This window comes from Oncorhynchus keta, chromosome 23, assembly GCF_023373465.1.
Source record: "Oncorhynchus keta strain PuntledgeMale-10-30-2019 chromosome 23, Oket_V2, whole genome shotgun sequence".
Taxonomy (NCBI): Eukaryota; Metazoa; Chordata; class Actinopteri; order Salmoniformes; family Salmonidae; genus Oncorhynchus; species Oncorhynchus keta.
The window spans coordinates 7670233-7695927 of NC_068443.1; the positions used below are offsets into that span (position 1 = coordinate 7670233).

General features: G+C 44.6%; 1 protein-coding gene and 1 long non-coding RNA gene across 9 annotated transcripts in view; both read left to right on the top strand.

The window, feature by feature from the left end:
* Positions 1 to 634: 634 nt before the first annotated feature.
* Positions 635 to 25695, top strand: part of LOC118402477 (insulin receptor-like) — a 52202-nt gene continuing 27141 nt past the window's right edge. Inside the window, exons 1-9 of one of the 6 annotated variants that reach the window (XM_052476146.1) lie at positions 635 to 777; positions 2509 to 2648; positions 2756 to 2900; positions 4097 to 4311; positions 4893 to 5019; positions 6595 to 6710; positions 6990 to 7121; positions 10919 to 11086; positions 25325 to 25523. In XM_052476146.1, the coding sequence (XP_052332106.1) occupies positions 2552 to 2648; positions 2756 to 2900; positions 4097 to 4311; positions 4893 to 5019; positions 6595 to 6710; positions 6990 to 7121; positions 10919 to 11086; positions 25325 to 25523 (1199 nt within the window). In that variant the 5' untranslated portion in view covers positions 635 to 777; positions 2509 to 2551. Of the gene's footprint in view, positions 778 to 851; positions 869 to 896; positions 914 to 1031; positions 1049 to 1076; positions 1094 to 1166; positions 1184 to 2508; positions 2649 to 2755; positions 2901 to 4096; positions 4312 to 4892; positions 5020 to 6594; positions 6711 to 6989; positions 7122 to 10918; positions 11087 to 25324; positions 25524 to 25695 lie in introns of those variants that run through there. The other 5 variants (XM_052476141.1, XM_052476142.1, XM_052476143.1 and 2 more) reach the window with 5 other exon arrangements.
* Positions 24187 to 25303, top strand: LOC127910931 (uncharacterized). Of its 3 annotated transcripts, XR_008076852.1 has the most exons (4): positions 24187 to 24448; positions 24521 to 24732; positions 24971 to 25042; positions 25111 to 25303. It is a non-coding gene; the product is annotated as an uncharacterized LOC127910931 (long non-coding RNA). The 3 variants fall into 3 exon arrangements; XR_008076851.1 differs by having other exon boundaries at positions 24971 to 25303; XR_008076850.1 differs by lacking the exon at positions 24971 to 25042.

Here is a 25695-nt window from a genome sequence, read left to right on the forward strand (position 1 = left end):
AGAACTTGATTGGCCTGCACAGAGCCCTGACCTCAACCCCATCGAACACCTTTGGGATGAATTGGAACGCCGACTGTGAGCCAGGCCTAATCGCCCAACATCAGTGCCCGACCTCACTAATACTCTTGTGGCTGAATGGAAGCAAGTCCCTGCAGCAATGTTCCAACATCTAGTGGAAAGCCTTCCCAGAAAAGTGGAGGCTGTTATAGCAGCAAAGTGGGGACCAACTCCATATTAATGTCCATGATTTTGGAATGAGATGTTGGACGAGCAGATGCCCACATACTTTTGGTCCATGTGTATATCCACACTGAGGTCGGAATAATATTGTGAATGTGATAATGCTCTTCTAGTGTAAGAGTTGTTTAAAAAGACCGCCTGCTATTTCAGCCTGCTTAGGTGGGAAGGAGTTTTGGCTTTGTTTGTTTAAGCAAGTCTTGTTTATTTAAACTCTTATGTCATATCTGCTATTACAAATATCACCTACATTTTGTTATTTTACAGTCTCAAATGTTCTAATTGATACGGATGCTTACAATTGACTAATTGATTAATCTAACTCCTCTATATTCCTTACTACCAGGAGGCCTGTGTGGACCGCTGTCCGCAGGGATACTACACCTACAGGGGCTGGCGCTGCGTCCCCTTCTCCTTCTGCCAGGACCTCCACAACAAGTGTCAGCAGAGCAAGAACAGCGACTGCCACCAGTTCGTCATCCACAATGGAGCCTGTATACCAGAATGCCCCTCCGGGTATACTACTGTAAACTCCTCCACGTAAGTTTATAATACAGTACTATATACTACTGTAAACTCCTCCACAGTAAGTTTATAATACATTATTATATACTACTGTAAACTCCTCCACGTAAGTTTATAATACATTATTATATACTACTGTAAACTCCTCCACGTAAGTTTATAATACAGTACTATATACTACTGTAAACTCTACCACATAAGTCTATAATACTGTACTATATACTATTGGCAACTCTACCACGTAAGTTTATAATACAGTACTATATACTACTGTAAACTCCTCCACGTAAGTCTATAATACAGTACTATATACTACTGTAAACTCCTCCACGTAGGTTTATAATACATTATTATATACTACTGTAAACTCTACCACATAAGTCTATAATACAGTACTATATACTACTGTAAACTCCTCCACGTAAGTTTATAATATATTATTATATACTACTGTAAACTCTACCACATAAGTCTATAATACAGTACTATATACTACTGGCAACTCTACCACGTAAGTTTATAATACAGTACTATATACTACTGTAAACTCTACCACATAAGTCTATAATACAGTACTATATACTACTGTCAACTCTACTACGTACGTCTAAAATACAGTACTATATACTACTGTAAACTCTACCACATAAGTCTATAATACAGTACTATATACTACTGGCAACTCTACCACTTAAGTCTATAATACAGTACTCTATATACTACTGTAAACTACCACATAAGTCTATAATACAGTACTATATACTACTAGCAACTCTACCACGTAAGTATAATACAGTACTATATATACTAATGTAAACTCTACCACGTAAGTCTATAATACAGTACTATATACTACTGTCAACTCTACTACGTACGTCTAAAATACAGTACTATATACTACTGTAAACTCTACCACATAAGTCTATAATACAGTACTATATACTACTGGCAACTCTACCACTTAAGTCTATAATACAGTACTCTATATACTACTGTAAACTCTACCACGTAAGTCTATAATACAGTACTATATACTACTGTCAACTCTACGTACGTACGTACGTCTAAAATACAGGCGTGTAGATTGATGAGGGGGAAAAACAATTGAATCAATTTTAAAATAAGGCTGTAACGTAACAAAATGTGGAAAAAGTCAAGGGGTCTGAATACTTTCTGAAATCAGTGTAATTACAAATCATTTGTAGACTGCAAATTGGCCGCAAGAAGCCAAAACAGATATAATATTTGACTAAAACATACACTACTGGTTAAAGGTTTTAGAACACCTACTCATTCAAGGGTTTTTCTTTATTTGTACTATTGTCTACATTGTAGAATACTAGTGAAGACACAAACTATGAAATAACACATATGGAATCATGTAGTAACCAAAAAACGTGTTAAACAAATCATAAATTATTTGATTTGAGATCCTTCAAATAGCCACCCTTTACCTTGATGACGGCTTTGCACTCTCTTGGCATTCTCTCAACCAGCTTCACCTGGTTGAGAGTTCCCACATATGCTGAGCACTTGTTGGCTGCTTTTTACTTCACTCTGCGGTCAGACTCATCCCAAACCAACTCCTTTTTACAGTCTTTATGTCCACCAATCTGTTTTTTTTGTTTTTGAGAAAACTTGGGGGGCCAAATTAAATCACCCTCAGGCCGCCGGGTTGGGGAACCATGCCCTATATCCTATGAGGGTGTGTTATCTGATGTGTGTTCTCTCCCTCTCGTCCTGCAGGTTGGTCTGTACTCCGTGTGCTGGGCTATGTCCTAAGGTGTGTATGGGCCTGAAAATGGTGGACTCTGTGACAGCAGCCCAGGCTCTGAGAGGATGCACCGTTCTCAACGGCAGCATGGATATCAACCTTAGAGGAGGAAGTGGGTATTAGTGGCTCATGTTCAACTTACTGCTGTGGGTGTGTGTGTGTGTGTGTGTGCGCGCTTACAATGTAACTTTTGAGTTAATGATGGGTATGTGTGTGTAGATAACATAGCAGCAGAGCTGGAGGCTAACCTTGGACAGCTGGAGGAGATTACAGGCTTCCTGAAGGTCCGGCGCTCCTACGCTCTCGTCTCGCTCTCTTTCCTCCGCAACCTACGGGTCATCAGAGGGGACACACTGATGGACGGGTAAGTTGACTTTCTTCCTGACCCTACTGCTCACCTCCTCTTCCTTGTCCTCCTCCTCTTCCTCCTCTTCCTCCTCCTCCGCCTCCTCTTCCTCCTCCTCTGCCTCCTCTTCCTCCTCCTCCTCTGCCTCCCTCTTCCTCCTCCTCTGCCTCCTCTTCCTCCTCCTCTGCCTCCTCTTCTTCCTCCGCCACCTCCTCTTCTTCCTCTGCCACCTCCTCTTCTTCCTCTGCCACCTCCTCTTCTTCCTCTTCCACCTCCTCTTCTTCCTCTGCCACCTCCTCTTCTTTCTCCACCTCCTCCTCTTCCTTCACCATCTCCTCTTCCTTCACCCTCCTCCTCCTCTTCTTCCTCTGCCACCTCCTCTTCTTCCTCTGCCACCTCCTCTTCTTCCTCTGCCACCTCCTCTTCTTCCTCTGCCACCTCCTCTTCTTCCTTCACCTCCTCCTCTTCCTTCACCTCCTCCTCTTCTTCTTCCTCTGCCACCTCCTCTTCTTCCTCCTCCGCCACCTCTTCTTCTTCCTCCGCCACCTCCTCTTCTTCCTCCTCCGCCACCTCTTCTTCTTCCTCCTCCGCCTCCTCTTCTTCCTCCGCCACCTCTTCTTCCTCCTCCACCTCATCTTCTTCCTCCTCCGCCACCTCTTCTTCTTCCTCCACCTCCTCTTCTTCCTCCACCTCCTCTTCTTCCTCCTCCGCCACCTCCTCTTCTTCCTCCTCCGCCTCCTCTTCTTCCTCCTCCGCCTCCTCTTCTTCCTCCTCCACCTCATCTTCTTCTTCCTCCACCTCTTCTTCCTCCTCCGCCACCTCTTCTTCCTCCTCCACCTCATCTTCTTCCTCCTCCACCTCATCTTCTTCCTCCTCCACCTCATCTTCTTCCTCCACCTCCTCTTCTTCCTCCTCCTCCGCCACCTCCTCTTCTTCCTCCGCCACCTCCTCTGCCTCCTCCTTCTGCTTCCTCCTCTTCTTCCTCCGCCGCCTCCTCCTCTTCTTCCTCCGCCGCCTCCTCCTCTTCTTCCTCCGCCTCTTCTTCCTCCGCCACCTCCTCCCCTTCTTCCTCCGCCACCTCCTCCCCTTCTTACCCCGCCGGCCCCTCCTCTTCCTCCACCTTCTTCCTCCTTCTACCTCCACATCCTTATATTTTAAGCTATATCTGTTAAATGTTTGAATAAATCAATTTAATGTGTGTGTTGCTTCCCAAGGGGCTACTCGTTCTACGCACATGACAACCAGAACCTGCGTCAGCTGTGGGACTGGACCCAACACAGCCTGAGCATCCTGCAGGGACGCATGTTCTTTCAACTCAATGCTAAGCTCTGCATGTCAGAGATACGCAAGATGGAGGAGGTGACGGGCACCAGGGACAGGCATACCAAGAACAACATCGTATCGAAGACCAACGGAGACCAGGCCTCCTGTAAGAACCGTACAGTCTGAGTACACACACACATCTGTTGTGTTTCACAGACCTAGGACAGTATAGTACTTACCATGTCCTCTGATAGTGACTGTGTGTGTCTCTGTGTGTGTGTCTCTGTGTGTGTGTGTGTGTGTGCCTCTGTGTGTGTGTGTGTGTCTCTGTGTGTGTGTCTCTCTCTGTGTGCTGTGTGTGTGTGTGTGTGTGTGTGTGTGTCTCTCTCTCTGTGTGTGTGTGTGTGTGTGTGTGTCTCTCTCTGTGTGTGTGTGTGTGTGTCTCTCTCTGTGTGTGTGTCTCTCTCTCTGTGTGTGTGTGTGTCTCTCTCTCTGTGTGTGTGTGTGTGTCTCTCTCTCTGTGTGTGTGTGCGCGTGTCTCTCTCTGTGTGTGTGTGTGTGTCTCTCTGTGTACTCTCTGTGTGTGTGTGTGTCTCGGTGTGTGTGTGTGTGTCTCGGTGGTGTGTGTGTGTGTCTCGGTGGTGTGTGTGTGTCTCGGTGGTGTGTGTGTCTCGGTGGTGTGTGTGTCTCTCTGTGTGTGTGTGTCTCGGTGTGTGTGTGTGTCTCGGTGGTGTGTGTGTGTCTCAGGTGAGAACCAGGAGTTAAGGTTCACTCAGGTGCGTGCTACACATGACAAGATCATGATCAAGTGGGAACCGTTCTGGCCTCCCGACTTCAGAGACCTGCTGGGCTTCATGGTCTTCTACAAGGAAGCGTAAGTACTGTGTGTGTGTGTGTGTGTGTGCGTGCGTGCGTGCGTGCGTGCGTGCGTGTGTGTGTGTGTGTGTGTGTGTGCGTGCGTGCGCACTAGGCATGTATTTGTCTATGGTGAAAATGATCTTCCCCAAACTGGGAACTGCTTACATATGCCAGTTACTCTAATCACGTTGTAAAGTGGATTAATGTGCTTCATTTTATGAAGTTATTAGTCCCCCTTAGTTGTGATATATACCTTATCAGAACATAAAGGCCTATGGGCTAGGCTACATGAGGTATGCAACTTCGATAAACATTTTTAAAAAGGCATTGTTTCTTGCCTTACACTGGGGATCATTCACAGGTAATAGGCTAATATTGTCACTATCAGACTATTCTTAATTTAATCTGGATTAAATAATATATGTGTGAAATTAGTTTTGATTTAGAATGGACCATTATCATTCACCCGTCTCGAAACGGGAGAAAATACACTTCATTTTTATGCTAACACTATGAGTCGGGACCAGAACACCAGCCAAATGCGGGTAGATTTTGTCACTTGCGGGTAATGTCTATTTCACAAGCCACATTGGCGTGTGGTCACACAGTCAAATTGACCCGAAATGTTAAGTGTCACTTTGTCCTTGTGTTTCTTGGTCAGTTATATCATTTTAGTTTGATGTTAGTTTGAGTTTGCTGTAACTTTCTGCTTCTTGTGAAGAGCATTCTGAGATTTTCTTTTTCCCCTCACGGACAAGGAAGTGCCCAGTTACCACGGTAACGGCACATCCCTTTAAAAATGGGCAGCTGAACATTTTCGACTGGAGACCTTTTTAAGGGTGCACTGTGCTTGATTGAGCATAGATCATTCCAGAAACCTTTTATTAATGGCCTTTAAGTCATTCATTCATAAATGAATTGAAATACTTGGAATTGATCTCCCAGATTTGTTTGTGTGCTTCTACTTGTCTACTTAGGAACACACCGTGTTCTCCTCGTCAACGTAGAGCCCTGAGCTATAGTAGTTAATGAGCCGTATCACTCGTCTTTGTGGCACTTTGTTGATTAGTGATGTTCTGTTCCTGAATGCTGATTGGCTGACAGCCGTGGTATATCAGACCGTATACCACAGGTATGACAAAACATGTATTTTTATCTGCTCTAATTACGTTGGTAAACAATTTATAATGGCAAGAAGTCACCTCAGGGGTTTGTGGTATATGGCCAACATACCACGGCTAAGGGCTGTGTCTAGGTACTCCACGTTGCGACATGCTTAAGAACAGGCCTTGGGATATTGGCCATGTACCACAACCCCTCGGGCCTTATTGCTTAAATACATTGGTTAAAAAAACACAGGTCGCAAAAATTAAACCACATTGCTTCTTAATAGTTACATATTTATCAGGTTGTGTGTGTGTGTGTGTGTGTGTGTGTGTGTGTGTGTGTGTGTGTGTGTGTGTGTGTGTGTGTGTGTGTGTGTGTGTGTGTGTGTGTGTGTGTGTGTGTGTGTGTGTGTGTGTGTGTGTGTGTGTGTGAGAGATTCAGCTTTTTAGTATGAACTGTCTCTCTCTCTCTTCCCCTCTCCCAGGCCTTACCCCAACGTGACAGAGTTTGATGGCCAGGATGCGTGTGGTTCCAACTGGGTGATCATTGACCTGGACCCCCCAGCCCGGGCAACAGACGGAAACGCACAACAGGAGCCAGGTAATGTTTTATTCTCTCCTGTCTTACTACTGGAAGGGAGGGAAGGAAGGAGGGTGGGGTGTTGCACTCAATATTGTCCGTGCTGCAACACATAACAATACTAATAATGATACCTAATGACTTTATTGTCCATATGGTGAAATGTAGTTTGCAGCTCTTTGCACACATTAAAACGTATCATATCATATACACTGTAGTTGTACGGTAGGAACAACAAGTGTTGGGCTCAATATTGTCCGTGCTGAAACACATAGCTAACAATACTATTGTTCCTTCCAGGTACCTTGATCTTGGCTTTGAAGCCCTGGACGCAGTACGCCATCATGGTCAAGACCCAGCTCTCTGCCTCTGATGAACACCAGGTCCTCGGGGCCAAGAGCAAGATCACCTACGTCAGGACAGACGCCACCAGTAAGACCTTCCTTTGAGATATAACTGATCCCATCTCCTGTTTCATTAGCTCGAGGCAGCTAGATGTACTGTACCCCCGGACAAGACGCTAGTCTATCGCAGGGCCTTCCCTCCAATCCATGTCCTTAATGCTGAGTTTCTAAGCAGAGAGGCATCGGGTTTCATTTTGTTATGACTCGACCAGCGATCCCCAACCTTCTAACCACGAGGCCGCCGCTCTAACCACGAGGCCGCCGCTCTAACCACGAGGCCGCCGCTCTAACCACGAGGCCGCCGAGTCTCTCACGAGGGCCGCCGTTCTAACCACGAGGCCGCCGCTCATAACCACGTCTATTTAGTGTGAACACGCCGCTTAACCACGAGGCCGGCCGCTCTAACCACGACGCCCTAACCACGAGGACTAACCACGAGGCCGCCGTAACCACGAGGCCGCCGCTCTAACCAAGGCCGCCGCTCTAACCACAGGTCAGTCAACCACGCTAGTAGCCGTCTAACCACGAGGGTTCTCCAGAGGTTGACCACGAGGGATTTAACCACGAGGCCGCCGCTCTAACCACGAGGTTGCTCCAACCAAGTGGTCTACCAGAGCTCTAACCAATTCTAACCACGAGGCCGCCGCTCTAACCACGAGGCCGCCGCTCTAACCACGAGGCCGCCGAGTTCTCAGTTCTTTATTAATTCATGTCTGTCTATTTAGTGATCTTAAGCATACCCCTCCCCCAAACCCCTAATCAAGACAATAGGTGAGTGGACAATCCAACCAGTCAGTCAGCTAGTAGGTTAGGTTCTCCAGAGGACAAGATTGGCTCTTGTCCTCTGCCTCAGCTTTTAGCTGTTGAGGTGTGTCAAAGCTAAAGATATAAGAACAAGGAAGAGGAAGCTGATGATGAGCTTAGAGTACGGCCTGTACCTCCCTGCCTCATTGTTTCTCTGTCTTGTGCCAAATGGCTGAAGTCACTAGTTACTCAAGCAGAGCTCAGAAATCTTCTGTCACCCTGCGTGTGTGTGTCTCCCTGCGTGTGTGTGTGTGTTACCCTGCGTGTGTGTGTGTCACCCTGCGTGTGTGTGTGTGTGTGTGTGTCGTGTGTGTGTGTGTTACCCTGCGTGTGTGTGTGTGTGTGTCACCCTGCGTGTGTGTGTCATCCTGTGAGTGTGTGTGTGTCACCCAGCGTGTGTGTGTCTCCAGTGGACAAACCGGTTTTGGTTTCATCAACAACAGGTGTCTGTTGTGTCATCTCCTTCCTGATAAACCACATCACAGTGTGTTAATAATAATCATATTATTATAGTGTTATTACAGTGTAGCCGCATGACATGCAGCCTCACACCTGGCACAACACGCATGGCATGATGCGTTGGCTGGGACACCACCATCAGAGCCCGGCGGGCAGGGAGGCGGGAAGGAGGGAAGTAAACGGTCATTTACTGTAGTTTTAGTTTCACCCTCCTTGTCTCTAGACAGGTCCCAGATCTAGAGTTTCACCCTCCTTGTCTCTAGACTGGTCCCAGATCTAGAGTTTCACCCTCCTTGTCTCTAGACAGGTCCCAGATCTAGAGTTTCACCCTCCTTGTCTCTAGACTGGTCCCAGATCTAGAGTTTCACCCTCCTTGTCTCTAGACAGGTCCCAGATCTAGAGTTTCACCCTCCTTGTCTCTAGACTGGTCCCAGATCTAGAGTTTCACCCTCCTTGTCTCTAGACTGGTCCCAGATCTATTTATTCTAGTCCTTGTCTCTTTGTCAAGCCATGTTGGCTGGCATCCAGGCTACATCGTCTACCTCCTGTCAGGGTTATGTTCCAGTGTTTCCCCCTAAATCGTGGCTGCCACTCCAATAACAAATATAAATGCCACTTCAGTCAGTGTAGATGAAGGGAAGGAGACAGGTTAAAGACAGATTTTTATGCCATGAGACATGGACATGAATTGTGTACACTACATGAACAAAAAGTATGTGGACACCTGCTCGTTGAACATCTCATTCCAAAATCATGGGTGTTAATATGGAGTTGGTCCCCACTTTGCTGTTATAACAGCCTCCACTCTTCTGGGAAGGCTTTCCACTAGATGTTGGACCATTGCTGCAGGGACTTGCTTCCATTCAGCCACAAGAGTATTAGTGAGGTCAGGCACTGGTGTTGGGCGATAAGGCCTGGCTCACAGTCGGCATTCCAATTCATCCCAAATGTGTTCGATGGAGTTGAGGTCAGGGCTCTGTGCTGGCTAGTGAAGTTCTTCCACACCGATCTCGACAAACCATTTCCGTATGGACTTTGTGCACAGGGGCATTGTCATGCTGAAACAGGAAAGGGCCTTTCCCCAAACTGTTACCACAATGTTGGGAGCAGAGAATCATCTACAATGTAGAGCTTTCCACCACTCCAGCCGACGCTTGGCATGGCGCATGGTGATCTTAGGCTTGTGTGAGGCTGCTCGGCCATGGAAACTCATTTCATGAAGCTCCCGACGAAGAGTTAATGTGCTGACGTTGCTTCCAGAAGCAGTTTGGAACTCGGTAGTGAGTGTCGCCTCCCCGCCGACCGGGCTCTGATGGTGATGTGCCAGCCAATACATCATTCCAGCCACTGCGGTCCGTTCTGTGAGCTGGTGTGGCCTACCACTTTGCGGCTGAACCGTTGTTGCTCATAGACGTTTCCACTTCACAATAACAGCACTTACAGTTGACCAGGGCAGTTCTAATAGGATGGAAAATTTGCCGAACGAATTTGTTGGAACCGTGGCATCCAATGGCGGTGCCATGCTGAAAGTCGGTGAGCTCTTCAGTAAGGCCATTCTACTGCCAGTGTTTGTCTGTGGAGAATGCATGGCTGTGTGCTCAATTTTATACACCTGTCAGAAACGGGTTTGGCTGAAATGGCCAAATCCACTAATTTGAAGGGGTGTCCACATACTTTTGTATATATAGTGTATCACCCAGGACAATGAAGCCTGCTACTGTGTCTGTCTCCTAGTCAGTCGGTCTCCCTGGGCTATTCATCTGTGATCTTACTTTATTCCTCCTTGTCTCACAGCTGATATATCAAAGTGCTGTACAGAAACCCAGCCTAAAACCCCAAACAGCAAGCAATGCAGGTGTAGAAGCACGGTGGCTAGGAAAAACTCCCTAGAAAGGCCGAAACCTAGGAAGAAACCTAGAGAGGAACCAGGCTATGAGGGGTGGCCAGTCCTCTTCTGGCTGTTCCAGGTGGTGATTATAACAGAACAAGATGTTTAAATGTTCATAAATGACCAGCATGGTAAAATAATAATAATCACAGTAGTTGTAGAGGGTGCAACAGGTCAGCACCTCAGGAGTAAATGTCAGTTGGCTTTTCATAGCCGATCATTAAGAGTGTCTCTACCGCTCCTGCTGTCTCTAGAGAGTTGAAAACAGCAGGTCTGGGACAGGTAGCACGTCCGGTGAACAGGTCAGGGTTCCATAGCCACAGGCAGAACAGTTGAAACTGGAGCAGCAGCACGGCCAGTTGGACTGGGGACAGCAAGGAGTCATCATGCCAGGTAGTCCTGAGGCATGGTCCTAGGGCTCAGGTCCCCCCAGAGAAGCGAGAGAGAATTAGAGAGAGCATACTTAAATTCACACAGGACACCGGATGAGACAGGAGAAGTACTCCAGATATAACAGACTGATACATTCTACAGTTAAACTTACTGCTAGTTTTATCTTTTGATCAGTCTGGATATGTTTTGAGTTCAGTTATTCTGCATTCTGTGATCTGCTGACCTGAACAAGAAGAAGAATAAAGGTATGATTAACCCCTGGTATCCCCGTCCTCCCCTAGAGCCCTCGGTGCCCCTGGACCCCATCTCCTCCTCCAACTCTTCCTCTCAGATCCTCCTGAAGTGGAAACCTCCCACGGATCCCAACGGGAACATCACTCACTACCTGGTGTACTGTCAGCAGCAGCCCGAGGCCAGCGAACTCTACAAGTTCGATTACTGTCAGAAAGGTGAGTCTTTTCTGTGTGTGAACACTTCTATTCTATTTTATTCTGCTGTTATATTTTGTTTTACTGTTCTGTTTTACTGTTCTGTTTTACTGTTCTGTTTTATTCAGCTGTTTTATTCAGCTGTTCTGTTCTATTCTGCTGTTCTGTTCTATTCTGCTGTTCTATTCTGCTGTTCTATTCTGCTGTTCTATTCTGCTGTTCTATTCTGTTCTTCTGTTCTGTTTTACTGTTCTATTCTGTTCTACTCTTCTCTCGGGTTCATACAGATGATATAGTTATGTGACTATAATTAGTTAACTTCCAGAAAGGTGAGTGTGAAAGGGTCTTTCTCCAGTGATGGAAAATGTGTACAGTACAGTACCGCAATCAAATGTATGTTATTTTATAGTTGTTTTTTCCTATCTAGTTAACTTAAGCTAGCGCTAGTCGGCTGTACCTCCAACAAAACTCTCGTTCTCCAGCTTATCTTCGTTTAAAAAAATGTTTTTTTAAAAGTTTTATTAAGTTTTTCAATCAACCAACAAAACACATTCCACATTCACAGATGTGGCAAACATGAATAATACAAAACAAACAAACTTGCAGCAGCACTATCAGCGTTCCTATTAGCTATTTCCAGCCTTAGCTGAGACGACGAGCAAAGAATTAGTTTTTACAGCACCTTACGCAACATGTATCTTCTCATTTCCCTAATCACCCCGTTCACTCTCTCCACTTTGAAATATAGTTGAGTAGCGGAGACCAGAGTCTATCAAACCTGGGCTGTCTCTTGCTGAGGTCATAACTGAGCTTTTCAAGAGGAAGAAAGTCAACAGTCTGGTCAATCCCTATTTTAAATGTGGGAGAAGAATTACAAGCCCACAATAGAAGAATACATTTCTTAGCAAAGTTTCTGATAGTCATGAACACATTTTCTCTGTCAGGATCAAGAACAAAGTCCTGCTGGGCATTAAGAAGATAGAGACATGTGGTCGTATCAAACTGTACAGCTAGTATTTTGTGTGCAGCAGTATGTATAGATTGCCAAAACCTGGTCATCTCTCTACAACTCCAAATTACATGCATAAAAGAAACGTCCCTTTGTCAGGACTTTGTCTTTCAAAGATAATTCGTAAAAATCTAAATAACTTCACAGATCTTCAATGTAAAGGGTTTAAACACTGCTTGTTCAATGAACCATAAACTGAACATGCACCTGTGGAACGGTCGTTAAGACGCGAACAGCTTACAGACGGTAGGCAATTAAGGTCACAGTTATGAAAACTTAGGACACTAAAGAGGCCTTTCTACTGACTCTGAAAAACACTGAAAGGAAGATGCCCAGGGTCCCTGCTCATCTGCGTGAAAGTGGCTTATACCCTGACAACACCGCTCGCGTTGCGTGCGTAAGTGTTGCAAAATACATTTCGAAATCTATGTTATTCAATCATTGCACCCACACTGCTCGCTCGCATCAATGAGCCAAGGGCTAAAATATAACTCCTTTCTATTTCTGACGTAGATCGTGCTGCAAGTCCTGCCTCTCCCATCTCCTCATTGGTTTATAGAAGCAGGTACCCACGGGCCAACTCCTCATTGGTTATACCCACGTGGGTGATTAAAAGACGAACTGTGTTGCCAGTCGTCGTGATAATACTATGAAAGTTTAGATGCCAATCACCATATAAGTTCAAAGAGGAAAAAGCCTTTGGAGGAGAGATGACTAGAAACGATTTGGTTGACCGTTTTATGTGTGGGTTAATTGTAGGAGTAGAGGACCTTGTGCATTTCAGGTCAAATAACAACTCAATGTTTATATCCCAGGACAAATTAGCTAGCAACAGCAAGCTAGCTAAATAGGACAAATTAGCTATCAAGTGCAAGCTAGCTAAATAGGACAAATTAGCTAGCAAGTGCAAGCTAACCTGCTAAATTACCATAAATGTTTAATGCTTTTCGACCTGTCCCCAAATTAATGTAATTGGTTCAGACTTTGTTTTGATACTTTAACCTGCGTGCGTGTCGTGATCGCGTTGGGTGTAGGGGGACAAAATACATTGATGCACGATGGTGCACGCGCGCAGCCGGTTTGGGTTCCGTGTTAGGCATGCTGCAAGGAGGCATGAGGACTGCAGATGTGACCAGGGCAATCAATTGCAATGTCTGTACTGTGAGACACCTAAGACAGCGCTACAGGGAGACAGGACGGACAACTGATCGTCCTCAGAGTGGCAGACGTGTAACACTTGCACAGGATTGGTACATGCGAACATCACACATGCGGGACAAGTACAGGATGTCAACAACAACTGCCCGAGTTACACCATGAACTCACAATCCCTCCATCAGTGCTCAGACTGTCTGCAATAGGCTGAGAGATGCTGGACTGAGGGCTTGTAGGCCTGTTGTAAGGCAGGTCCTCACCAGACACCACCGACAACAATGTCGCCTATGGGCACAAAACCACCTTCGCTGGACCAGACAGGACTGTCAAAAAGTGCTCTTCACTGACGAGTTGCGGTTTTGTCTCACCAGGGGTGATGGTCGGATTTGTGTTTATCGTTGAAGGACTGAGCATTACACTGAGGCCTGTACTCTGGAGTGGGATCGATTTGGAGGTGGAGTGTCCGTCATGGTCTGGGGTGGTGTGTCACAGCATCACCGGACTGAGCTTGTTGTCATTGCAAGCAATCAACGCTGTGCGTTACAGGGAAGACATCCTCCTCCCTCATGTAGTGATTTCCTGCAAGACTGGAATGTCAGTGTTCTGCCATGGCCAGCAAAGAGCCCGGATCTCAATCCCATTGAGCACGTCTGGGACCTGTTGGATCGGAGGGTGACGGCTAGGGCCATTCCTCCCAGAAATGTCAGAGAACTTGCTTGGTGGAAGAGTGGGGTAACATCTCACAGCAAGAACTGGCAAATCTGGTGCAGTCCTTGAGGAGATTCACTGCAGTACTTAATGCAGCTGGTGGCCACACCAGATACGGACTGTTACTTTTGACCCTCGCTTTGTTCAGGGACACATTATTCCATTTCTGTTAGTCACATGTCTGTGGAACTTGTTCAGCTTCTGTCTCAGTTGTTGAATCTTGTTATATTCACACATGTATAATATTTACACAATATTTACACAAGTTTGCTGAAAATAAACGCAGTTGACAGTGAGAGGACATTTCTTTTTTGCTGAGTTGAGTTTCCACTTTGAGGTACATCTTCTCCAATCAGGAGAAATGTCTGTTCTTTCTATTTATTTATTTTTAACCTTTATTCAATTAAGAGTTAAGTCAGTTAAGAACACATTCTTATTTTCAATGATGGCCTAGGAAAAGTGGGTTAACTGCCTTGTTCAGGGGCAGAACATCAGATTTTTACCTTGTCAGCTTGGGGATTCGATCTTGCAACCTTTCGGTTACTAGTCCAACACTCTGACCACTAGGCGCCCCAAAGTCTCACTGGGGTGTAATAAAATGTGTATAAACATTTGTAAGATTATTTTATTTTTACATTAGTAGAGGAGCAGTATACCTTGTAGCAAACATCCGCCCATAACTCTTCACTGATAGTCAGACAGAGGTCCTTTTCCCAGATTCTTTTCACCGTAGTAAAGGAGGAGCCCACGTTCTCAGAAAGGAGTCTAGAGATAAAGGAGATTTAGTCTTTGGTGGATTGTGCTGAAGCAAGAAGTGTCTCAACTTCATTCAGCTGAGCTCTAAACCTCCCTTGGAAGTGAATGAGGAAATGACTTGTCTAATTTGAAGATATTACAACAACAAACAAAAGCAAAAGTTGTGTTGTGATGAAACATGTCTGAAAAGGTCCTGATCCCTAGTGTACGCCAGAGATTAAAGTTGGCATCCCTCCTTAGCAAGTCTGGGTTGTCTACTATAGGTGAGTGGCATCCCTCAGGGCTTTTGGCTATACTGGGTTGTCTACTATAGGTGAGTGGCATCCCTCAGGGCTTTTGGCTAGTCTGGGTTGTATACTATAGGTGAGTGGCATCCCTCAGGGCTTTTGGCTAGTCTGGGTTGTATACTATAGGTGAGTGGCATCCCTCAGGGCTTTTGGCTAGTCTGGGTTGTATACTATAGGTGAGTGGCATCCCTCAGGGCTTTTGGCTAGTCTAGGTTGTATACTATAGGTGAGTGGCATCCCTCAGGGCTTTTGGCTAGTCTGGGTTGTATACTATAGGTGAGTGGCATCCCTCAGGGCTTTTGGCTAGTCTGGGTTATATACTATATGTGATTGGCATCCCTCAGGGCTTTTGGCTAGTCTGGGTTGTATACTATAGGTGAGTGGCATCCCTCAGGGCTTATGTCTAGTCTGGGTTGTATACTATAGGAGAGTGGCATCCCTCAGGGCTTTTGGCTAGTCCGGGTTGTCTACTATAGGAGAGTGGCATCCCTCATGGCTTTTGGCTAGTCTGGGTTGTATACTATAGGAGAGTGGCATCCCTCAGGGCTTTTGGCTAGTCTGGGTTGTATACTATAGGAGAGTGGCATCCCTCAGGGCTTTTGGCTAGTCTGGGTTGTATATTATAGGTTTCGTTTGGAAATAACTCAAAGCCAGAAAGAACAGCTGTTTTATTCAGCTGTTCTGTTCTATTCTGCTGTTCTGTTCTATTCTGCTGTTCTATTCTGCTGTTCTATTCTGCTGTTCTATTCTGCTGTTCTATTCTGTTCTTCTGTTCTGTTTTACTGTTCTATTCTGTTCTACTCTTCTCTCGGGTTCATACAGATGATATAGTTATGTGACTATAATTAGTTAACTTCCAGAAAGGTGAGTGTGAAAGGGTCTTTCTCCAGTGATGGAAAATGTGTACAGTACAGTACCGCAATCAAATGTATGTTATTTTATAGTTGTTTTTTCCTATCTAGTTAACTTAAGCTAGCGCTAGTCGGCTGTACCTCCAACAAAACTCTCGTTCTCCAGCTTATCTTCGTTTAAAAAAATGTTTTTTTTTAAAGTTTTATTAAGTTTTTCAATCAACCAACAAAACACATTCCACATTCACAGATGTGGCAAACATGAATAATACAAAACAAACAAACTTGCAGCAGCACTATCAGCGTTCCTATTAGCTATTTCCAGCCTTAGCTGAGACGACGAGCAAAGAATGAGCTTTTACAGCACCTTACGCAACATGTATCTTCTCATTTCCCTAGTCACCCCATTCACTCTCTCCACTTTGAAATATAGTTGAGTAGCGGAGACCAGAGTCTATCAAACCTGGGCTGTCTCTTGCTGAGGTCATAACTGAGCTTTTCAAGAGGAAGAAAGTCAACAGTCTGGTCAATCCCTATTTTAAATGTGGGAGAAGATTTAGAAGCCCACAATAGAAGAATACATTTCTTAGCAAAGTTTCTGATAGTCATGAACACATTTTCTCTGTCAGGATCAAGAACAAAGTCCTGCTGGGCATTAAGAAGATAGAGACATGTGGTCGTATCAAACTGTACAGCTAGTATTTTGTGTGCAGCAGTATGTATAGATTGCCAAAACCTGGTCATCTCTCTACAACTCCAAATTACATGCATAAAAGAAACGTCCCTTTGTCAGGACTTTGTCTTTCAAAGATAATTCGTAAAAATCTAAATAACTTCACAGATCTTCAATGTAAAGGGTTTAAACACTGTTTCCCATGCTTGTTCAATGAACCATAAACAATTAATGAACATGCACCTGTGGAACGGTCGTTAAGACGTGAACAGCTTACAGACGGTAGGCAATTAAGGTCACAGTTATGAAAACTTAGGACACTAAAGAGGCCTTTCTACTGACTCTGAAAAACACTGAAAGGAAGATGCCCAGGGTCCCTGCTCATCTGCGTGAAAGTGGCTTATACCCTGACAACACCGCTCGCGTTGCGTGCGTAAGTGTTGCAAAATACATTTCGAAATCTATGTTATTCAATCATTGCACCCACACTGCTCGCTCGCATCAATGAGCCAAGGGCTAAAATATAACTCCTTTCTATTTCTGACGTAGATCGTGCTGCAAGTCCTGCCTCTCCCATCTCCTCATTGGTTTATAGAAGCAGGTACCCACGGGCCAACTCCTCATTGGTTATACCCACGTGGGTGATTAAAAGACGAACTGTGTTGCCGGTCGTCGTGATAATACTATGAAAGTTTAGATGCCAATCACCATATAAGTTCAAAGAGGAAAAAGCCTTTGGAGGAGAGATGACTAGAAACGATTTGGTTGACCGTTTTATGTGTGGGTTAATTGTAGGACTAGAGGACCTTGTGCATTTCAGGTCAAATAACAACTCAATGTTTATATCCCAGGACAAATTAGCTAGCAACAGCAAGCTAGCTAAATAGGACAAATTAGCTAGCAAGTGCAAGCTAACCTGCTAAATTACCATAAATGTTTAATGCTTTTCGACCTGTCCCCAAATTAATGTAATTGGTTCAGACTTTGTTTTGATACTTTAACCTGCGTGCGTGTCGTGATCGCGTTGGGTGTAGGGGGACAAAATACATTGATGCACGATGGTGCACGCGCGCAGCCGGTTTGGGTTCCGTGTTAGGCATGCTGCAAGGAGGCATGAGGACTGCAGATGTGACCAGGGCAATCAATTGCAATGTCTGTACTGTGAGACACCTAAGACAGCGCTACAGGGAGACAGGACGGACAACTGATCGTCCTCAGAGTGGCAGACGTGTAACACTTGCACAGGATTGGTACATGCGAACATCACACATGCGGGACAAGTACAGGATGTCAACAACAACTGCCCGAGTTACACCATGAACTCACAATCCCTCCATCAGTGCTCAGACTGTCTGCAGTAGGCTGAGAGATGCTGGACTGAGGGCTTGTAGGCCTGTTGTAAGGCAGGTCCTCACCAGACACCACCGACAACAATGTCGCCTATGGGCACAAAACCACCTTCGCTGGACCAGACAGGACTGTCAAAAAGTGCTCTTCACTGACGAGTTGCGGTTTTGTCTCACCAGGGGTGATGGTCGGATTTGTGTTTATCGTTGAAGGACTGAGCATTACACTGAGGCCTGTACTCTGGAGTGGGATCGATTTGGAGGTGGAGTGTCCGTCATGGTCTGGGGTGGTGTGTCACAGCATCACCGGACTGAGCTTGTTGTCATTGCAAGCAATCAACGCTGTGCGTTACAGGGAAGACATCCTCCTCCCTCATGTAGTGATTTCCTGCAAGACTGGAATGTCAGTGTTCTGCCATGGCCAGCAAAGAGCCCGGATCTCAATCCCATTGAGCACGTCTGGGACCTGTTGGATCGGAGGGTGACGGCTAGGGCCATTCCTCCCAGAAATGACAGAGAACTTGCTTGGTGGAAGAGTGGGGTAACATCTCACAGCAAGAACTGGCAAATCTGGTGCAGTCCTTGAGGAGATTCACTGCAGTACTTAATGCAGCTGGTGGCCACACCAGATACGGACTGTTACTTTTGACCCTCGCTTTGTTCAGGGACACATTATTCCATTTCTGTTAGTCACATGTCTGTGGAACTTGTTCAGCTTCTGTCTCAGTTGTTGAATCTTGTTATATTCACACATGTATAATATTTACACAATATTTACACAAGTTTGCTGAAAATAAACGCAGTTGACAGTGAGAGGACATTTATTTTTTTGCTGAGTTGAGTTTCCACTTTGAGGTACATCTTCTCCAATCAGGAGAAATGTCTGTTCTTTCTATTTATTTATTTTTAACCTTTATTCAATTAAGAGTTAAGTCAGTTAAGAACACATTCTTATTTTCAATGATGGCCTAGGAAAAGTGGGTTAACTGCCTTGTTCAGGGGCAGAACATCAGATTTTTACCTTGTCAGCTTGGGGATTCGATCTTGCAACCTTTCGGTTACTAGTCCAACACTCTGACCACTAGGCGCCCCAAAGTCTCACTGGGGTGTAATAAAATGTGTATAAACATTTGTAAGATTATTTTATTTTTACATTAGTAGAGGAGCAGTATACCTTGTAGCAAACATCCGCCCATAACTCTTCACTGATAGTCAGACAGAGGTCCTTTTCCCAGATTCTTTTCACCGTAGTAAAGGAGGAGCCCACGTTCTCAGAAAGGAGTCTAGATATAAAGGAGATTTAGTCTTTGGTGGATTGTGCTGAAGCAAGAAGTGTCTCAACTTCATTCAGCTGAGCTCTAAACCTCCCCTTGGAAGTGAATGAGGAAATGACTTGTCTAATTTGAAGATATTACAACAACAAACAAAAGCAAAAGTTGTGTTGTGATGAAACATGTCTGAAAAGGTCCTGATCCCTAGTGTACGCCAGAGATTAAAGTTGGCATCCCTCCTTAGCAAGTCTGGGTTGTCTACTATAGGTGAGTGGCATCCCTCAGGGCTTTTGGCTATACTGGGTTGTCTACTATAGGTGAGTGGCATCCCTCAGGGCTTTTGGCTAGTCTGGGTTGTATACTATAGGTGAGTGGCATCCCTCAGGGCTTTTGGCTAGTCTGGGTTGTATACTATAGGTGAGTGGCATCCCTCAGGGCTTTTGGCTAGTCTGGGTTGTATACTATAGGTGAGTGGCATCCCTCAGGGCTTTTGGCTAGTCTGGGTTGTATACTATAGGTGAGTGGCATCCCTCAGGGCTTTTGGCTAGTCTGGGTTATATACTATATGTGATTGGCATCCCTCAGGGCTTTTGGCTAGTCTGGGTTGTATACTATAGGTGAGTGGCATCCCTCAGGGCTTTTGGCTAGTCTGGGTTGTATACTATAGGAGAGTGGCATCCCTCAGGGCTTTTGGCTAGTCCGGGTTGTCTACTATAGGAGAGTGGCATCCCTCATGGCTTTTGGCTAGTCTGGGTTGTATACTATAGGAGAGTGGCATCCCTCAGGGCTTTTGGCTAGTCTGGGTTGTATACTATAGGAGAGTGGCATCCCTCAGGGCTTTTGGCTAGTCTGGGTTGTATATTATAGGTGAGTGGCATCCCTCAGGGCTTTTGGCTAGTCTGGGTTGTATACTATAGGTGAGTGGCATCCCTCAGGGCTTTTGGCAAGTCTGGGTTGTATACTATAGGTGAGTGGCATCCCTTAGGGCTTTTGGCTAGTCTGGGTTGTATACTATAGGTGAGTGGCATCCCTCAGGGCTTTTGGCTGGTCTGGGTTGTATACTATAGGTGAGTGGCATCCCTCAGGGCTTTTGGCTAGTCTGGGTTGTATACTATAGGTGAGTGAGATCATATCTGGGAGGAAATGCCAAGGTATTTCCTACAGTCCTTCCATTCTAGTGCTGTAAATCACAATGGTTTTGGCTATGTTGCCCACTTCACTAAAGATATTAATGAATATAATTGAGCTTAGGGGCAATGAGCCACAGGATTTGGGCCTCTATCTGAATCCACATTGAGTCTCGTCTGTTTGTGATCCATGTTAACATGTTGTGGATTTGGGTAGACCAGTAGTACAATTGAAGGCAGGGAAGGGCAAGGCCACCCTTAGTAGATTCAGGTTTCGATAGGATCAAGGTCTCCACTCTGTTTTTTATTGCCCCATATACATTTGCTGATGCTTTGGTTGTTGTTTGGAAAGGAAACTTGGAGATAGCATGGGAGCATCTGAAATAAATAGTTGAACCTAGGGAGGATGTTCATACAAGGTATTGATTCTTCCCACTAAGCTGAATGGGAGGGAGATCCAGGTCTGGAGATCATTCTTGATTCTATCCAGAAGTGGGAGATAATTTTCCTTAAAAAGGCCATTCATATCTGGTGTAACAGCGATCCCAAGGTATTGAAACCCCTGTGTCTTACATTGGAACGGGCAGAGTGTCTTAACTGAGCCGTTGAGTGTAAGATTGAGAGGGCAAACAGTTGATTTGTTCAAATGTATCTTATATCCTGAAAACTTGCCGTACCTTGTAATTGTGTCTAAAATGGGAGGGATTTCTCAGGGTTGGATATCATAGAGCAAAGACATCATCCGCGTAGAGAGAAATCCTGTGCTGAAGACCGCCTGCAGAAACACCCATAATACTTGGATTGCTCCTTATCAACTCTGCCAAAGGCTCCGCCCCCAACAAGTAGAGCAGCCATCTTGTTTTTAAATGGTGAGCCATCATGTTTTCGGCCCTTTTATTTCCATGACTGATCAAAACTCATTTTCCCATAGCTCTCTCTTGTCCCTCTGCAGCAGAGATGGTGCGCAATATGTTTGGAACATCCGATCGCAAATAAAATGGGAGGATCGAATCGCAATACATATAGAATCATGCGAATCGCAATACATATAGAATCGTGCGAATCGCAATACATATAGAATCGTGCGAATCGCAATACATATAGAATCATGCGAATCGCAATATCCTCTCGGCCCCTAAGTATGGTGATAATATCGTATCGTGAGGTCACTGGCAATTCACAGCCCTATTTATATATCATGTATTATAACATGGAGACCAAGGTATATTTCACAAGGCAGCTTTTACAAAATACGATATAATAATATATATATATTATATTTCCCGACTTATTCTGTTGGACTACTGCCAGAAATGTCGGTGTGTGTGTGCGAGGGACTGTGATTCAGAGGTGGTTGGAATAGTTCTTTACCCGATTTGGCCTTGCACTAACAAGTGGCAGCCACCCACTCTGTGTCACACAGACAAGCTCCAACGTCATCTTCTACTCCCATGCACTCACACAGAAAGTCTAGACAACACTAGTCTGGAGGGGATCATGTGAGGGTTGTTTTATATCAACCAGCTGAGGCACTGAGGAGAGTTACTGACAGGATGGAGTCTTGACCAATGTTCCCTCTATTTGTTTTTCAGCTCTGAGCAAATTTCCTGTCTGCTGAGCGCAAACTTGAACATTGTGAAAGTTCTGGCGGTTGTTTACTGCGAACACGGCGGCTGTAACCACTTTAAGTTACGGTTTGCCTACAGTAGGAGCAAATTTGGTCTACATTTTACATATCAGTCTATTTATCCAGAGGGACTTACAGTAGTGAGTGCATACATTTTCAGAACTTTTTCATACATTTTCATAACTTATTCATAACTTATTCATACTTTTTCATAACTTATTCATACATTTTCATAACTTATTCATAACTTATTCATAACTTATTCATACTTTTTCATAACTTATTCATACTTTTTCATAACTTATTCATACTTTTTCATAACTTATTCATACTTTTTCATAACTTTTTCATAACTTATTCATACTTTTTCATAACTTATTCATACTTTTTCATACTTTTTCATAAGTTATTCATACATTTTCATAACTTATTCATACATTTTCATAACTTATTCATACTTTTTCATACATTTTCATACTTTTTCATACATTTTCATAACTTATTCATACATTTTCATACATTTTCATAACTTATTCATACATTTTCATACATTTTCATACATTTTCATAACTTATTCATACATTTTCATAACTTATTCATACATTTTCATAACTTATTCATACTTTTTTTAGATATTGGTCAACGGTGGGAATCGAACCCAAAACCCTGGCGTTGCAAGCGTAATGCTCTACCACCTGAGCCACACGGGACCACGTTCCATGAGACTTTGGGAAGAAAGTATGCTTGACATTCACCTGTTTATCCACTTGTCCTTCACTGAAAATGGAGGTGAAAATGTGGTTGTGTTTGATGCAAGAAACCACTTTACAAAATAAAACATATTATTATTCCCTTACCGTTATTACAGAGAATCAGACACATTATGCTCCCCTCTGCCTATTGGCTACGTAGCTTATTCAAGCCTGTCTCAAAATACAACACTGTCCCTTTAAGAGATAAACAAATCTCTTTACCTGACTCACTTTTCAAAGAAGGCTAGAAATGTACACATGTTTTGCTGTTGTAGGAAGCAACCACTCCCCCATTGTTGACTAGAAAGTAGTCATAACGGGGCTAATAATCATTCACTAACTAGCAAAGAATATGAACAAATGTGCACTGGTGGCTTCATGCATTTCTCGGTATGATATCAAAAGAAGGTCCTCTACTCACATGCTGTAAACACAGTCCATTTAAAAGTAAATGGCACCGATCCATATATTGCAAAAATCGATATGGCCCGTCAGGCAAAGTGTGAAAAAGTCTATGAGAAACAGTGACGTAAACTGTAAATGATCTATAATGATAAATCCTATATTGGTCTTTCACAGTCAGGCCTACCCTAAATCTACTATGCAAGTAAGCTAATAGTAGAACCTACAATTGAAACCGAAAAATGAGGCTGTCAATTAAGTCAGAAATTCACAAATCTGTTTCAATTTATTATTATATATATATTTTTTTGCTCTCTCATAAAACAACAACATTGTATGTTCTAAGTTTATAACGATGCTTAAACCACATCAGGAGGACCACTTTTGAGGACTGGAAAAAAATATAAGAAATTTAGATTTTTTGTTGTTGTAGTTATTACCCTTTAAGTGTGCAGACATCAAGCACTGTCATTGGGTTAGCAGTGTTTCTGTAGCACATGAAGAGTTCAAAATAAATGCCCACTGAATTGATGCAAATAATCATGATATCGTTCTGCCAGGTAGGCATTCTGTAGGTATAGGCATTTAATTGAGAAGGTTAGGCCTATCATTAGAATCTAGATTTGTCCCTTAATTGTTTGATACCTGAACGTTTTACTTCATATTATGAGGCATATCTTACCTTCCCTCAATGTAGCCAATAGACAAAATCCCACCATAGAAATGTAGAGGCAATTATTTTTCATGAAGACTTCCTCATATGCGTTCCTCCCGTTCATTTTTCTTTCATTGTCTAGCAGCCACGGGCATTATCCTAGTCATACGAGCAACCCTTGATAGTTGTTGCATCTTTAGATCTCCCCGTTCCTACATTTGCAATGGATTTTCCCATCTCTGGCATGAAACTGCTCACATGTGCTGTGCTCATGTTAGAACTGTGTTTCCCGCCAAAAACTGCATTTTGGAACATTCATGCGTAGGCCTACCGAATAAATAATATGTTCCGACATTTTAAGCTAAACATTCTGATCTGTTCCATTAGCCTTATTAATTGATACGGCGTGTACCTCCATTACACTACTTTGACACAGCATCAGTGGGGAATGAAAAGTGAGTAATCACAATGCCCACTGAAAAATAAGTGGGTTACCTACGTATACACTCCACTACACACCACTGGTGTTAACTAAAGGGGAAAACTCCCTCTTCCTCCAGGTATGCCATCGCAGGTGTCGATCTCTCTCTCTGTCTCTCTCGCGCTCCCTCCCTCCGTCCAGGTATCAATATGCCATCGCAGGTGTCTATCTGTCTAACTCTGTCTCTCTCTCGCGCTCCCTCCCTCCGTCCAGGTATCAATATGCCATCGCAGGTGTCTATCTCTCTCTCTGTCTCTCTCTCGCGCTCCCTCCCTCCGTCCAGGTATCAATATGCCATCGCAGGTGTCGATCTGTCTAACTCTGTCTCTCTCTCGCGCTCCCTCCCTCCGTCCAGGTATCAATATGCCATCGCAGGTGTCTATCTCTCTCTCTGTCTCTCTCTCGCGCTCCCTCCCTCCGTCCAGGTATCAATATGCCATCGCAGGTGTCTATCTGTCTAACTCTGTCTCTCTCTCGCGCTCCCTCCCTCCGTCCAGGTATCAATATGCCATCGCAGGTGTCTATCTCTCTCTCTGTCTCTCTCTCGCGCTCCCTCCCTCCGTCCAGGTATCAATATGCCATCGCAGGTGTCTATCTCTCTGTCTAACTCTGTCTCTCTCTCGCGCTCCCTCCCTCCGTCCAGGTATCAATATGCCATCGCAGGTGTCTATCTCTCTCTCTGTCTCTCTCGCGCTCCCTCCCTCCGTCCAGGTATCAATATGCCATCGCAGGTGTCGATCTGTCTAACTCTGTCTCTCTCTCGTATCAATATGCCATCGCAGGTGCGCTCCCTCCCTCCGTCCAGGTATCAATATGCCATCGCAGGTGTCGATCTGTCTAACTCTGTCTCTCTCTCGCGCTCCCTCCCTCCCTCCAGGTATCAATATGCCATCGCAGGTGTCTATCTCTCTCTCTGTCTCTCTCGCGCTCCCTCCCTCCGTCCAGGTATCAATATGCCATCGCAGGTGTCTATCTCTCTCTCTGTCTCTCTCTCGCGCTCCCTCCCTCCGTCCAGGTATCAATATGCCATCGCAGGTGTCGATCTGTCTAACTCTGTCTCTCTCTCGCGCTCCCTCCCTCCGTCCAGGTATCAATTTGCCATCGCAGGTGTCTATCTCTCTCTCTGTCTTTAACTTTCTCTCCCTCTCTCTCTGTTTAGGTATGAAGCTGCCTTCGCGGGTGCCCACCCAGGTCGACAGTGACGAAGAGGCTAAGTGGAACCAGACTGAGGATGAGGGTCAGGGTGGCCGCTGTTGTGCCTGTCCCAAAACAGAAAAACAACTGAAGAAGGAGGCTGAGGACTCAGAGTACCGCAAGACCTTTGAGAACTACATCCACAATGAGGTCTTCCTGCTCAAGTATGTATGACAACTACATTAGCCAGCCAATTAGCCAGCCAAAAAACACAGTCAGTCAGTCAATTAATCAATGTATTTATTATCCTAATTGGGACATTAGTTTATATATATATATATATATATATTTACACACAAATCCCCAAATAGGTGTTTTAGATCAGCTCTGTCTCCA